The sequence below is a fragment of the Cygnus olor genome, chromosome 7, assembly GCF_009769625.2.
Source record: "Cygnus olor isolate bCygOlo1 chromosome 7, bCygOlo1.pri.v2, whole genome shotgun sequence".
Lineage (NCBI taxonomy): Eukaryota > Metazoa > Chordata > Aves > Anseriformes > Anatidae > Cygnus > Cygnus olor.
The window spans coordinates 38,147,414-38,161,985 of record NC_049175.1 but is presented as its reverse complement, the minus strand read 5'-3'; the positions used below and the strand labels follow the sequence as shown (position 1 = coordinate 38,161,985).

At 37.2% G+C, this 14,572-nt stretch overlaps 1 protein-coding gene across 3 annotated transcripts in view; it reads right to left on the bottom strand.

Moving 5' to 3' along the window:
• INPP5A (inositol polyphosphate-5-phosphatase A) overlaps positions 1 to 14,572 on the bottom strand; it is a 249,702-nt gene that overhangs the window by 70,292 nt on the left and 164,838 nt on the right. For all 3 annotated transcript variants that reach the window (XM_040564164.1, XM_040564163.1, XM_040564165.1), the window contains exon 9: positions 5,321 to 5,405. In XM_040564164.1, coding sequence (XP_040420098.1) covers positions 5,321 to 5,405 — 85 coding nt within the window. The remainder of the gene's footprint in view (positions 1 to 5,320; positions 5,406 to 14,572) is intronic.

Here is a 14,572-nt window from a genome sequence, read left to right as displayed (position 1 = left end):
ATTTATGCTAGTAAGTGTTTGTAGCACTCACAGAAAATAGGAGATGCTAATCATTTATTTCAATTAAAAAAAATACATATGTATATAAAAATGCTAAAAGCGGAGATTTGAATGGCCTTGGCAGCATGAAGCCTTGTGCCATCTACAGCGGTCACAGGTGATAAGCTGCTTGATCTCAGGGACTGACAGAAGAGAATTAACTTACTGCTTGCAGTTAGACATTTTATTTCATTCACCTATAGTAATTTTATCTCCTTATTTTCTCACATCATCAAAAAGAATCCATCCTCCTCAATGCTTAGTAATAAAATACCTCATTTATCCCTCCACAAACATTAGTTCCCTCCTTACCCTTAATGTGCTTTAGAGATTTTAGTATCCTAATTTTATGAAGCTGATAGACAACCAGCCTTGCTTCATCTTAGAACCTCCTAATATTTACCCTATTACACTTTTTGAAGAACCAAAACACTAACTCATGATTTTTATGTTTCCAGAATATTCTTCAACGTCAGTCTGGAGTACACCTTGTTGCTGCTGGAGATTTCTTTCAAGTCAAGCCTCATCAAGCCTCCTTGCAATTCAGTTTTAGAAGATAATTTCTCAACAACAGAAAAACTACCTTTGTCACACGCACTGCTGCAAATTTGCATTGTATTTCTGATAACCACTGTCTTACAATGGCCTATCTGTATTATGTTTAAAACACAGGGAGAGCAAAACTTCCAGAAAAATTATAGGAGAACCATCATCTACATACAGAAACAAAAAAAAATCATGTTTCTATGAAATGCTGTGACAATGCCCGCATTAGAGACACTGACAAGCTGATTTAAGCTAGAATGCGGTCAGATATAAAAGGTTACAGTAATTTTGTATATGTTGTAAACACATCCAGAACAAGCTGGTAAGATAAGTGCTAGAAAACACCTGGAAGCAGTGGGTAAGTAACTAGAATGCTCTATCTCATCCAAGAGATCTAGCATTAAAAAAAAAAATCAATAGGCAAATATTTGAATTTAAACATCAGTAAAATACTAAAACTTGGTCAACTTTGTAAGTGTAGGATTAACTAAATTTAGAAAAAAAAACATAAAAAATCAGAAAAAAAAAAAAGTCTTTGTGCATGCATACTTTAAAAGGATTAAAACCTGAGGAAAAATAAATCTTTCTTTTGTATATATTGCATTGCTAAAGGAATTTCCTTCTTACTAGGCTTATTTTTGGAAATGCTTAGAGCACGAAAGATGATGAACTGAGGATGTTTAGCACTAAAAGAATGCAATGCCAGCATGACATATGACAAGCAGCCGTGCAAGAGTGTAATTTGTTGGTCTGAATTAATCTACAATTGATCTTCAAAAAAGTGGTACTTTCCAAGAGGCTTGACTACAAACAGAAGATTTTCTGGATGTTTTCCAGTAACAAAGTAGTAGCGTTTATCAGCTCTGTCTGTCCTTAGGCAGAGGGATGAACCTCACAGTTCAGCCATGTAGAAACATCAGGATGTGTAAGGATCAGGCCCCCAGACGATATGACCAGAGCACACTGGGAACTGGTTCAGCACATCTACTAGGAAGATGCACTCATGCTACCTCAGCACTGCTTGGCCAATGATAACGTTGCTAGTGCTTTAGACATATGACTTAGGATGAAAAGAACGTCTCAGCAGCGTCAGACAGGCATTCGTAAGCTGAACACGCAGACATACTAGAGCATTCCCCATTTCTTGCCATGCAGCTCCCGTCTGCATCAACCTGAGAAAACCTGGTAGGAGACCCTCCAAGAGGTTTAAAATGCACATTGACAGGAGCCGGGAAAGTCCATATGCTTGACGTTGAGCAGGACTTAATCTCCTCAAACACACCTTCGGCCAGAAACTTCTTCCCCAGAAAACTTGACTAAAATTCAACTTTCTCATTGTCCTGTTTCAGAATGAGGACAACTTTGAAATGCTTTAATATGCTGAGCTGTAGGTAGTTCCCTGAACACCATCATACCAAGCAACAAATTATGCTCAAGCTATAATTCAAATATACTGTAAAACAATTGTATTTGCTATGCCTGTTATGCTACTGACATCCCATTTCTTTCTTGCTGGTTTATCCCTCTGGACAACACACTTGTTAATGTACATATGGATCTCAGAATTGCCAGAAGCCTTTACCTGTTTTATTGATCCCCCCTAGATTACTCCAGCAACAGTAAAGCAGATTTTCCTAGCAAGGAAATCAATGACTTTAGATTAAGGTTCCCATAAAATATTTAATAAATTATATATTAATGATTTATTGTCTATTAATTGTGAATTAACACATGCAACATTTTTAGCATCTGATTTAGCACACAGTCCTTCAGTGTCTGGACTCCACAGCTCCCATATTCTCCCTTTCAATGGCTTAAGAGAGAAATTCTTTAGAAATATACTTCATTCTTTGTGTTTGGTATAGGCACACTCTACATTTCCACAACACATCTATCAATGCATCTTCCAGTGTCCGAGTGTTCAGCACACTGTGGTCTCAAGAGGGAATTCAAAAGGTCAAAAAGAAAAGCAGAGATAAATTTAGTAATATATACACAAATATGATAGCTCAATGGATTAACCCTTAAAATTCCTAGCATTAACTCCACTGCTGATAGTCAAATAGATGTTTCATATCAGCAGTTTGCACTGGCACACATTTAAAATGACAGAAGGGGCCAGGAAAACGATCCGTCTATGCACAGCCACAGGCTAACACTTTGGTTTGCACTAAGCATTACATAAGGCTAACCCTAACCTTTGCCAAGTTTTGTAACCCATCTAAACATTAGGAAACACTTTTTTACTGTGTGGATGATGGAGCATTGGAACAAGTTGCCCACACAGGTTGTGGAGTCTTGTCCTTGGAGATCTTCAAAAACTGCCTGGACGTGGTCCAGGGCAACCTGCTCTGGGTGTCCCTGCTTGAGCAGTGGTTGGACAAGATGGACCCAGAGGTGCCTCCAACCTTAACCGTGATTAACATTAACCTGTGATTCCGTAGTTCTATGGCCTTGCTCAAGGCACTGCGCCCTCTGTTGACTTTGGAAAAATGGCACAGCTGAGAAGCACCATTCGTAAACTAGTTTGTAAATTGATTTGGGATTGCATATTATATACAATCAAACCATTAGGTCCTATCTGGTACAATACCTGCTAGAGGCGGTATGTAACTCCAAGCTTCCAAATTATACTTTAGAAACTGATCTGTCTCATTGGTGCCCAGACTTTATTGTCAAAACAGTGTGCTACACACTTACTATTGATTCATTCGTGACTGTTCTGGTGTCAAGATGCTGCCAAAGACATTTGGCTTGTACCACCACTTCTGTGTAGTAAACTGCACGAGCCATACATTTCTTAAATCTTTTGTATCTTCTGACATACCAGCAGTTTATAAACTGTACCAAATGCAGACTTAATGTGACTTTAATTGCATATGTATATGTAGAAGTGAAAGTTTCTAGACCAACTTTAATTATGTTTAACTGATGTTGCAATTGGTCTCTCATTATATGATCATCTAGCTGGGTCAAGTTCTGTTTAACGGGGTATGCTACTTGTCAAATAAAACAACAGAAAATGTGTATTACTCTAACATCTTTTGAACTCACGATTGCATACATTTTATCTAGGAAGAATGGGTAAGTGAGTTTCATTCATCTTCAAATCACACCTTTTACATAACCTTGTGTACTCGTGTATAACAACATTAACAGACGGTGGTGCAGCATTCGTAAGATGAAAAGTGCAGTGTCAGGATTCTAAATCTCCTGTACCCTTACAACCTTACCATTGTGCAATACACTCAGTATGCATCATACGTGGTTAGTGACGTTATTCTGTTAGGAGCAGACTGCTTTGAAGCTCACAAATACAAAAGTAGAGGTCTTAATTTATTGTTAATAAAGAAAGCATTCTCTGCAGGTTCAGTCCTGCAAACTGCGAGGCAGTAAGTTCGGAAAAACTTACAGTGCTCTTTGTCAATGCAGGGTGTAAAAGATAACTCTGCAGGATCATGATTGATAGAGATGTTCTCAGACTACACATTCTCAATAATACTGCGCTACTAGTGAATTAAAAAAACCAAACATTTCAAAAACAAGTTGCCTATAACATTGATGATATGGGATGATGACTATGGGAACAACAGCATTGGAGGGCAGGATTTAGTCTTTATTATATGTTCATCACATGAAGCTGCATATTCTGAATCAGTGACTTGAATTCGTGTTCACTTATGCTTTAAGTTTGTTGGTTAAATGATTACAATGTATAAAGGATTCTGAGAAGGAAGTTATTAGCTACATATACTGTGCTGTAATGTCAAACTCATATTTTTCAACAGATGAAGGACTAATCATCATGTAAGGAATGAGAACTGTACTGTACCTGTATGAAAGGTATCCAGCCTTTGACATACAGGCTGCTTACTTACTTCCTGCTACTTGATTTACAAAATAAAAGCTTTTGGTTTAGAAGATACATGCCTATCCCCAAGGACACCAAAAAGACACTGCAGCTACTGTGAGAATTAAAGTGGGAAATCCATGAGATTAAACTGGTTTTCAACCTGGATATTATTTTTGACCCCAAGCTACCTGGAGCAGAGCTTTAGCGGTGAGGTCAAGGTAATCTCAACTCATGATGAAAAAGGTTTACTATATTCTCTTTGCCTTTATACAAATCTTCCACTCAGCCTTCCACACTCGGATGTTACTGTCACAAAGGTTTACACCAATGTCTGCTCTTATTTTTGCAGTGTTGAATTCTATTACAGAAATTTAGGAAATTTCTCAATTTTTCCCCCACCAATTACAGTAAAAGATTGTGAGATTCACTGTGAGCTCCAAATGTATGACAAAAGTCACAAACATACAATACAAATGTGGTATCCGTTTCTGAAGCTAAAAGAGATTTCAAAGATGCCTATCAATGAAAGAGGCTCTTCTATGCAATGTGAAGACTCAGGGTCTCATCTTAGATGGGTAGCCATGTTTTTCCCTTTTCTATACACAGGACCATGAACAGGTAGTATGGACTCTGTAGCCTATTTGCATTTACATCTCGCTCTGCATGTAATAATCACTTTACACACCACTACTTAGAAAAAATGCTGATGTTAACTATGTTCTTCTCAATTTCCTCAGCAGTTTCCCAGCACAGTCATTTCTAGTTACCTGTGAGATGTTCTTGTTGACAGTATTCTTAGCCAAGCTTGATGTTAACATTAAGATTAGTTCAAGTCACTTTTAACATTTCCACAAAAATGAAAATGAAAAATGAAAGTCCTACCTCTACTACTGCTTTGGCATCCAGTCTAAAATTGAAATCTCCAAAGACGAAATATGAAACTTTCTCAAACCGCTGATCTATAATTCTGGAAAAAAAAAAAAACAACAAAAAAAACAGAACTGCCATTCAGCTTTATATATATGTCAACATGTACAAACGCGCATATCTTACTTCTAAGTACTATCTTAGAAATAATTATTGGAATGATCAAAACTACCAGTTTATACTGAAACAATCTTCTCAATACATTAACCATGTTTCTGGACTGATCGTCCTTGCTCAGGCAATTGTGTCCAACCCCGTTAAAATAACGCATTTGAATTCCCCTATCTGTCTGAAAGAGCAATCTGGAGGAATGCTAGTTTGCAGAAGTTAGTAAAAAACAATACAAAACCAGCACTTGGGCAACAGAGAAACCTTGAGGGCATCCTAGAGGTACTCCACACCTTTGAAAAGTTAAGTGTATGTGCTTTGGACTGGGCAACTAAGAATTAGGAACTCCAAATTGGTAGTAAATTCAGAACTCACCTACCTTCAATTCTGTGTTGTGTATTTATGTATCTGTAGGATTGTGATCATAACATTTACTAGAGTTTGTTAATACTCTAAGGACTATAAGAAGAGTGATTTATTAGCGCTAAACATTACTAATCACGGCTGATACTGATTAAACTACACATTTTTTCCTAGCTTAGTTATGGTTCTCTGAAAGGCAGTTCTCTTGTCTTGAAAGCAAATTTTTACTGAGATTGTAGCTAACACCTAAAATGTGATCTTTCCAGATGCAGAACAAAGACTAACTCTTTTCTCAAGCCTTTGCTCAGTAATAAACAAGGAGATGAGGCACTATTGTTCATCTTACAAATTTTGTGTTATTAAAAATTGTTATTGTATTATTAGTTTATCTATTATTAGTAACACCTGTTTGGTACTCCTAACAATGTGCAGTTTTACTTGGTTCCAGAGATCTTGACATTCAGAAATCCAATGAGTCAAGCTTAATTTCCAAACAAGAATCAATACAATTAATTTCCCATCAGTAGCTGAGGACAATATGAAATAAGTGAAATGTGACTGTTACAGCTACAAATAAAATACACAGACAAAACCCACAAAAAATGGACTGATACACTAGATGCACAACATATAAGAAATAAGGAACAAATGTAAGGCAATACATTATGTACATCCTGGGAATACATAAATATGTAAGCACTATGATGCCAGAAACCCCCAATGAGCAAGAGGCAGGGACACAAATAGATAGGAAAATGATGACAAAGTAGTACACAGTAAGCAGGCCTTCAGGAACAACATTGCCCAGCAAGGAGGCATTCATTTTAAATGGTTTTAAACCTTTTAATGTATGACATCCATTTAGATATTTCAAAGCTGTAAAGAAAGATACAACATTGGATTTACAGTGAGATACTACTCCTTTTACAAAAAATCTCACATTTTTAGTCCACTGTAATCTATTGCACAAGGAATATTATTCAATTGAAAAATTAATGTGCATTGGACCTAAGGTAGTGATCATCTGAAGTGAAAACTCTTGTAAAGACTTTTCTGGTATGAAAATCTCAAATCCTCCATTCAGCTGATAAATTATCGCAGGTACTGTTAATAAATATTGTCTACTGTCAACTCCTAGCAAGCATCAAGAAAAACCTGTCACTCTTGACCTGTACGTAACATTAGTTTGATTAGTGCCCTCCTGGCACATTAAAGGAAAATGAGAACTTAAAAGTTAAACCATTTACATTACCTTAATCTGCTAATACTACAATTGCTAGATCTGATATGCAACTTATACATAAGAAAAACTGATTTTGCTGCAGCAACTTTCCTGATTCATATCTTAGTTTAACTTTGCCCATAGCCATTTATTGCTGACAAAAACCTGAGAGATATTGCAGGAATGACATCAAGGTCTAGAGAAGGCCTCTCAAAACAAATTGATATTATGAGGATGATGTCTGAGATTATATTATGCAAAGACAGCTTTTCCAAATAAATAGTCTGTTCCAAAAACAGCCAGTTAAAATGTCTGCTAACCAAATTAACTTGAAAAACTTCAAACAGTTACTGATAAACAAAACAGCTTATTAGTATGTTTCTGAACAATTAATTAAAATTTAGTCATTTCGTGGTTTTACACATTACTTGATTTAAACATGATTTGCATACAAATGAAAGCCAGCTTTAAAATGGATAGTTTTAACCAGTAGCTCCCCTTGTAGTTTCTCTTGATGGATATTTTAGAAAAAGTTTCTCATGACAGATTGAAATAAAATAGTCCAAATGTTACTTCTCAAGAATGATGTTTAAGTGGCTTCCAATGTATCTCCTTTTCACAAGTGGTGAAATTTAGGTGTACAGTAAAATTAACAACAGTGGTACAAGGCATATACATGTATCTGTACTTATTAAATGATCTGGGATACCTAACAATAAAAAATGCCTTAAATGACTCAACTAGATGTTTATGTTTGTAACATACTATCCTGGCCACTGGGACTTATTATTAGTTCAAGAATTCCCGAATTTTTGAATTATTTCAGCAGTGTGGTACTCTGATAGCTCTAATTTGAAATACTCACTGGTGCCTGTAATTCCATTGAATCAATAGCACAAGAACTATCTCGATTATGCTTTTAGAATCAGAATCAAGTTAGCAAAGGAGACAGCAATAAAGAAAAGTACAGCAATATTTCCTCTCCCAGCAGCAATGCAGGAATAATGTCCAGCATTAGGGGGATTTGGATAGAAATTGTGCACTGTACCGTGAAAAACTGAGTTTCACCAGGACCCAGGATGCACAAAGAAGGTGTTAGGACTGGAGCAAGAACTGAAAAAAAATGTTTCATTCCTTGTTTCTGCATTCTAAGCCACAAATATATAGCTGATAAAGTGTACAAGTAAATGAGAATTCAAAAGACTATATTTGATTTTTTAAGAAAGAGCACTTGCAAATGAAGTAGGAAGGCTTCAAAATCTGTGCTATTTACTTTGTTATTTGTTGCTAAAACAATACCCTTGCTTTAACCATGAATCAAATAATCCTTTAAAAATGTTGCCATGAATCAGTCAATGGAGTGATAAATCTGAATCATATAAAAAGAAAGCAGCCAACCTATGTCACCAGTGCTAATTTAATGCTTTTATTGGGAGGACCTAGTGCTATTTCTTTTAACTTGTACTTGCTGACTATCAGATTATCCAGAAGGGCTTCAATGTACTTGAAGACTCTATACATTCCTGTACAACTCTTCTAAATAGCCTGTAACAAAATAGGTGGCTTTCAGGTAAAAATTTCATGACATATGAGAAGCCACAAGTATTTAACTTTTGCCAACTAACTGTGCTGTTTATTGTGACCATACCGGGCCGTTAAGAGATTATAGGCAATCATGACGTACCCAACGCAAATAATACAGAAAACTTTTCAAACAGACTACAAGTCTTCCTTTACAGAAAGAGATGTCTTTCCTTTGTAATGGCTGGAAGAACATTTTCACTATTCTAATCCTTTGTTCTTGCTGCAGAAGGTATTGCTTATCAAAAAAGTTTATTTGCACATATAACATGAATACCAAAACCAAAAACTTCAGTGCATTTTAGAAATCAAAATAACAAATACAATATGGCAAATAAGGACCACTGGAAAAAATGCCCACCTATGACAGGATTTATTGCTGACCTTCTTAAACTCTAAAGTGTGCAAAAATAAATGCCATAGATGATTTCTCTTCTACTAGTTCCAAATACACAGTGCTTATAATTGCATAAGAAATCCTTGATAATATCAATGTGCATAATCAGATGAGCATTTCCTCACACTTGGAACACATTACCTAAACTATTTTGCTTATTTCCAACTAATTCTACATTTTTAAGTCATGGTGCAACACTGAAAGTCTTTTGGACTGCTTGGACTATTCTCTGTTTTTTTTTTTTTTAATTTTGTTGTATTTTCAGAAGAAACGAACAATCCGCAGATGGTTTCTAAATCAGTGTTGAATAGCTTTTTAGACATGACACAACAGTACAAGAATAAAACATTCAAGCAATTGTAACTTTCAAGTAACGTTTCCAGTCAAAGTCACATGCTTAAATGTTTTGATGTCTCAGATCCATGGTTCACTCCGTTTATAAGGAAGGAGTAAACTTCACTGGTAAAGGTAGAAATTAATGTTAAATTACTATAGCAATTTGTTTGCTGAAAAATAAATATGTTTAATTCTTTTTTTTTTGGGTCTAATAACAGCAGTTTGTCTTACACTGGCTATCAGCAGCTGCATTACAAAGCCCGAAAGGTTACTGGTGCTACACTGGACATGTACTCACTCTGTTCTCGGTAGGACTACTAGGAAAGCTACCTACTACTGATCAGTGCTTTGTAGCCCAGCAGTCCCCTCACACATTTTCCAAAAGATCTCTGACATAACCTGTCTGTTATTTTGGATGCACCAGGAGAACTACGAGAAAATGCTCAAACCATCTGAGCTATGAAGCTTAACAGCTTCAGCTTGAGCTAAATTGCCCTGCCTGTAGTGATCACGCTTCCCAGCTCAGACCACAGACCTGTGCAATTGGCAAACCTAAAAAAAAAAAAAATCAAATGCCACAGTAAAAGCAAATGTTCAGGGTTTGGTCTTGGAACCCAGGATATGTCAAGTTACTTCAGTGAAAGGGTGTACCTCTAAGTCTGGGTGATACTATCAACTAAAAGGACTGTGAAGGTTAAGTTGATTCAAAGCTCTTTAGGAGGATATCATATTCTTATCAAGACTCAAATGAGTAAGAGGTAGAGGTTGCTCTTCTTGCTGATACTCCTGGAGATCTGGGTCTAGTTATTAATTTTAGTCTCTACATTAAATACCAAAATGAATGTTAGTGTGATCTTAAAATGAACAGTTCCGTGTTATTGGAATCATTGAAATCCTTCTGTAATTTACTTTTGCCATTTGGAAGTACTCATAGTCACTGCAAATAAAGATACTTTATGAAATGTACCCTCTTCTGTAAAAGTCATATGGCGTACCGTATGCATGTTTCACAACACTGAAATTCAGCCAGAAAATACTAGGGCAAGCAGAAACAGTATAGACTTGTACTTGCTTTCTTACTTATCCCCCTCCCATACTGTCACCAGAAAGAAGAAGAAAAGGGAGCATCTAAATATCAGCAATTTGATCATGGAAGAGAGCAGCTGAACATGATTCAGTGTGACAAGAGGCACTGTGATTTGGCTAAACCATTTCTCAGGGCACTTTGTAAGGAGGATCAGCAGCATTATTCCTTTAATAGCCATGTCTAATGCAATAGCCAGCTGGGTTTTGTCCCAGACCAAGGTATCAGCATCAGGTCAGAAGGTAACATTCTGTTTACACGATTATTTCCTAAAGCACTTATCTTCTCTGCGGTGTGAAAGTTGACTTTTCTGTTTGTAAGGGGGCCTAAAGAATTGAGGGAATGGGAAAAATTAGCTACACTGAGCTGGAGCTGAATGGCATTAAGTGGGAGGTCTGAGAAAGGCTGTGGCGGCACTCAGCAGGACACCTTATTAGCCGCGTCATCGCAGTTCATTCAGGCAAGCCATACCAGTGTCACCAGCGTTCCCACACAAAGACAAAGTTCTTCACACAGTCTATAAACATGCTTCCCTGGCCAATTCATCCTGACTTGACACCGCTGAAAAGAAGGGCTTGAGGGTTCTTTTTTTTTTTTTTTTTTTAAACACAACAATAACATAACAAAACAAAACAAAAAACTCACAGCTCTGCCAAGCAGGCTGAATGGGGGAGAAGGAGGGACACTGTCACATTGCTTGGGAAGAAACAATCCAAAGGTCAACCCATATTTTATTCAGTGAGCACATTTATGTAATAACTAAATGTGTTTAAGCTAAATACTAACTAGTATGAGAGCTTCTGTATTTCTCATACAATTTATGAGGTAAGAAATTATCCTTCTGCAATCTCTATATTTTGGTATATTATTCATTCAGAGGGATTAAAGACATGAAAGCTGCTTTTACAGAGAAAATGTGATTGCCTATATATAGTACCCTTTCCTAACTAAAGGATGATAAAAATCACAAACAGCTATGTACACGACAGCTGAGTCTAGGTGCAGCAATCATTTCTCAGGTTAAACTATTCATATTGTTTAACGTTAATCTAAGCACAGCTCTGGACCAATGGTTATTTTGATCCAAATTCAGAAAAATCAATACTGGCATACCTGAGCCTCTTCCTGAGACAGTAAAACCTTTCCATGCTTCAGCCGATGGTTGGGTGCAGTGCCCAGGGACTGCCAGGAGCCTGGCACCATGGGGCTGCCCGCAGGCTCACTGCAGGCCTTGGGGAGCATGGAGGCCACTTGGCCTGTGCCCCTCCATGGAGCCCTGCACCTGGCTGATAGCATGCACAGCTTGCATGGCAAGAAAGGATCTTACCCCAGAGGGGAACGTTTAGAAAGGGATAAAATAAAAGCAGAAAGTGACCTGACTGTCCCGTTGGTGGAAGCTAAGAGCTAGTATGAAAGCAGCAGGAGAACTATGGATAAGAAGGTTATATGCACTTTCTTTTCCATAGATCTACAGTGCCAGAGGTAATAACAACTCCCGCAGTGACTTCTGGTGGAAAGGCCAGGAACGACGACAGTGAAAATTGTCTTCTACAACCACCGCCGTGTTGACACTGAAGATCAAGAGACTGGAAATGTTAGGTTTTGGCTACAACAAAAACAGACACAGGATTGCTACTTGGTCTGTCAGATTTCTGTTATTCCTATCCTTGTTACTTTTTCCATTTAAGTTTTGGACAGAAAGTTCAGCTTGCACACCTAGCCCTCGAGAAGTGGCCTGTGGGGATCCTCAGTCAACAATCCACCTTTCCACCAAAAGCTTTAGAGAAAACTTTGAAAGACAGGACCTTGTCAGCTCTTCTGAGCATTGCTTCCCTTCTGCAGTACAGTCAGCACTCAGCTTGCAGCACCTTGCATTCCCAGGTACGTACTGAGAGACGAATTCCAGAAAAAAACATCAGTTCCTGTATAAAAGTTACCTGGGTAATGTGTAAGTGTGCCTCAAAAGACATGAAGCAAATGACTTCATTGGCATGCCTAAGGTGTTGTAGCACTGTCATTAGAAAGATAAACTTTATCATATTTTTGTGCCCTGTTCTTTCGGATATAATAGCTCAAACCTATTAATAACACCAAAACATCTCAAAAGGTCAAGCAGCATACAGCAAGATGAAGGGAATTGTCAAGAAGCTTAGGCAATCATCTTAGCACTCAAGGCATTTGCCAGGGCTGTTTAACTAATATGTGATGTTCACTTTTAATTTCAATATAGTGCCATTTGGGCAAAAATGCTGTATTTTTTAATTAATTACAATGTCAGCATCTATTAAGATTAAAAGAAAGACCACATCAATAATAAATACTTAATCCAAAGAAAGGATTACAAGAAGAGCAATAAAAATCAATTTTTAGAGCTGGAAAATTGTGACTTTTTCCTCACTTGACTGGTATTTTCATTATATTGATAAAACCATGATCTTACCTGACACTGACATTCGCCTAATGAAATAGCAGCCATGTATAATGATGTAAGTACTTGTCAATTTTGCTACAGGAAAATACAATACTATGGCACTGGCGTTACATTACAAAGAAATTTTCTCATTCTCCAACTGATGTAAAAGAAAACAACAAGAAAAAAACAGAAACCACATGTCTTTTTGAATCTTTTATTTTATCATGGAAGACTAAAATTCTTACACATAACATCTGAATCCCCTCAGTGTTGGTAACACTTGGTCATAAGCAGACAGCAGATAACTGCCATGTCTTCATCTGTATAAAAGACTGACACACAGCAATTCTTGTTTACAGTTTTGCACAGCTTGGATGTGGTCGAGTAAAACAAACTCTGTGTTCACTTAGTGTTAAAAGTGCTAATGTCAAGCCTTAAAATAACTAGGATCCACGGCAATAGGATACTGATCCTCTAACTCTTTAAAATCCGGGAAAAGTATTTTTTATGACAACTCTAGAAAAATTCCAAAGACAGACACCGTACCTCTGACACAGTTCACCAGTGGGAACAGTGGCAGAATAATTATGAAATCTTGCAAGATTTGTACCTTGCCATACCCTCCCAAGACTGGCCACAGGTGCCTTTCCCAGTCCAGCCTCCTGGGGATGGCTACATGGGTAGAGGGGGCAGCAGAAGGTGACAGGACGCTAGCCATATCACACCACTGGGCGTTGCTAGCAACTGAAACCGACATGCTATCATCTGCTTGCCTGGGGAGCCAGCTAGGCTCAGACAGACCGTGAATCAAAAACAAAAACAACCCCGTTCTTGAAAAGCCTAATACAAATTATTAGAAACACAGAAAGTCTTCGCTTGCAAAGGACTCAAAAATGCTCAACTTAAAAAAAAAAAGCTAACAAGTAACAAATTTTACATACTTACTCATTAGCTTGGGCATTTAACTCTTTGAAAATCACACTACAGTGGACTACTTAGTTAAAGGAAAAAAACAAAGGGTGACATGACAGAAATATTTGAAGTGCTAAAGAGAAGGAAAAATTCTCTCTTTCAAAAGATTGAAAAATCAGAGCTGCTAGCATTTGACCAAGGAAAATTCTGGTGGATACAGAGATTGCAGGACCAATCCTTTTGCTGTAGTAAGAAACTGAAATATCTTAACTGCAACTTAAACCATACACTGATGGAAGAAATATAAAGAGGCTTTCATTAAATGTGAAGCAGTTACAGCTAATTACCTGCCAGTTCATGAAGAACTTCTGCAAAGTCCATCTACAGGTAGTTCAGCACTTGAACAGACACACAGACAAGCAGCTAAAAATGCCGTAACTTGTATATGGTTATTTACCTGTAAAGGATAACCTGTATCTTTCCAGAACACAGCACACAAAAGAAAACAACCATTCTCCTACAGTGATCCTACCTTCCCTATGGGAGTAAAAATGATGAAAGATGATTAATCACTTAGTGCCCATAGACTCAAATGGTAGCAGAATGGAGCTCTTTCAACCATTTCTTTGTTTTATAACTATCAGCTCATAGCATCATTTTACAGTGAGCATTCAGTGGCTTGTAAATAAAATCACAATAGCAATTTATTTTCATTTCTCTGCAAATGAATAAAAATTGGATCAACAGCCCATATAGATTCTTTTTAATTAAATCATAGCTATCCTGGAAGA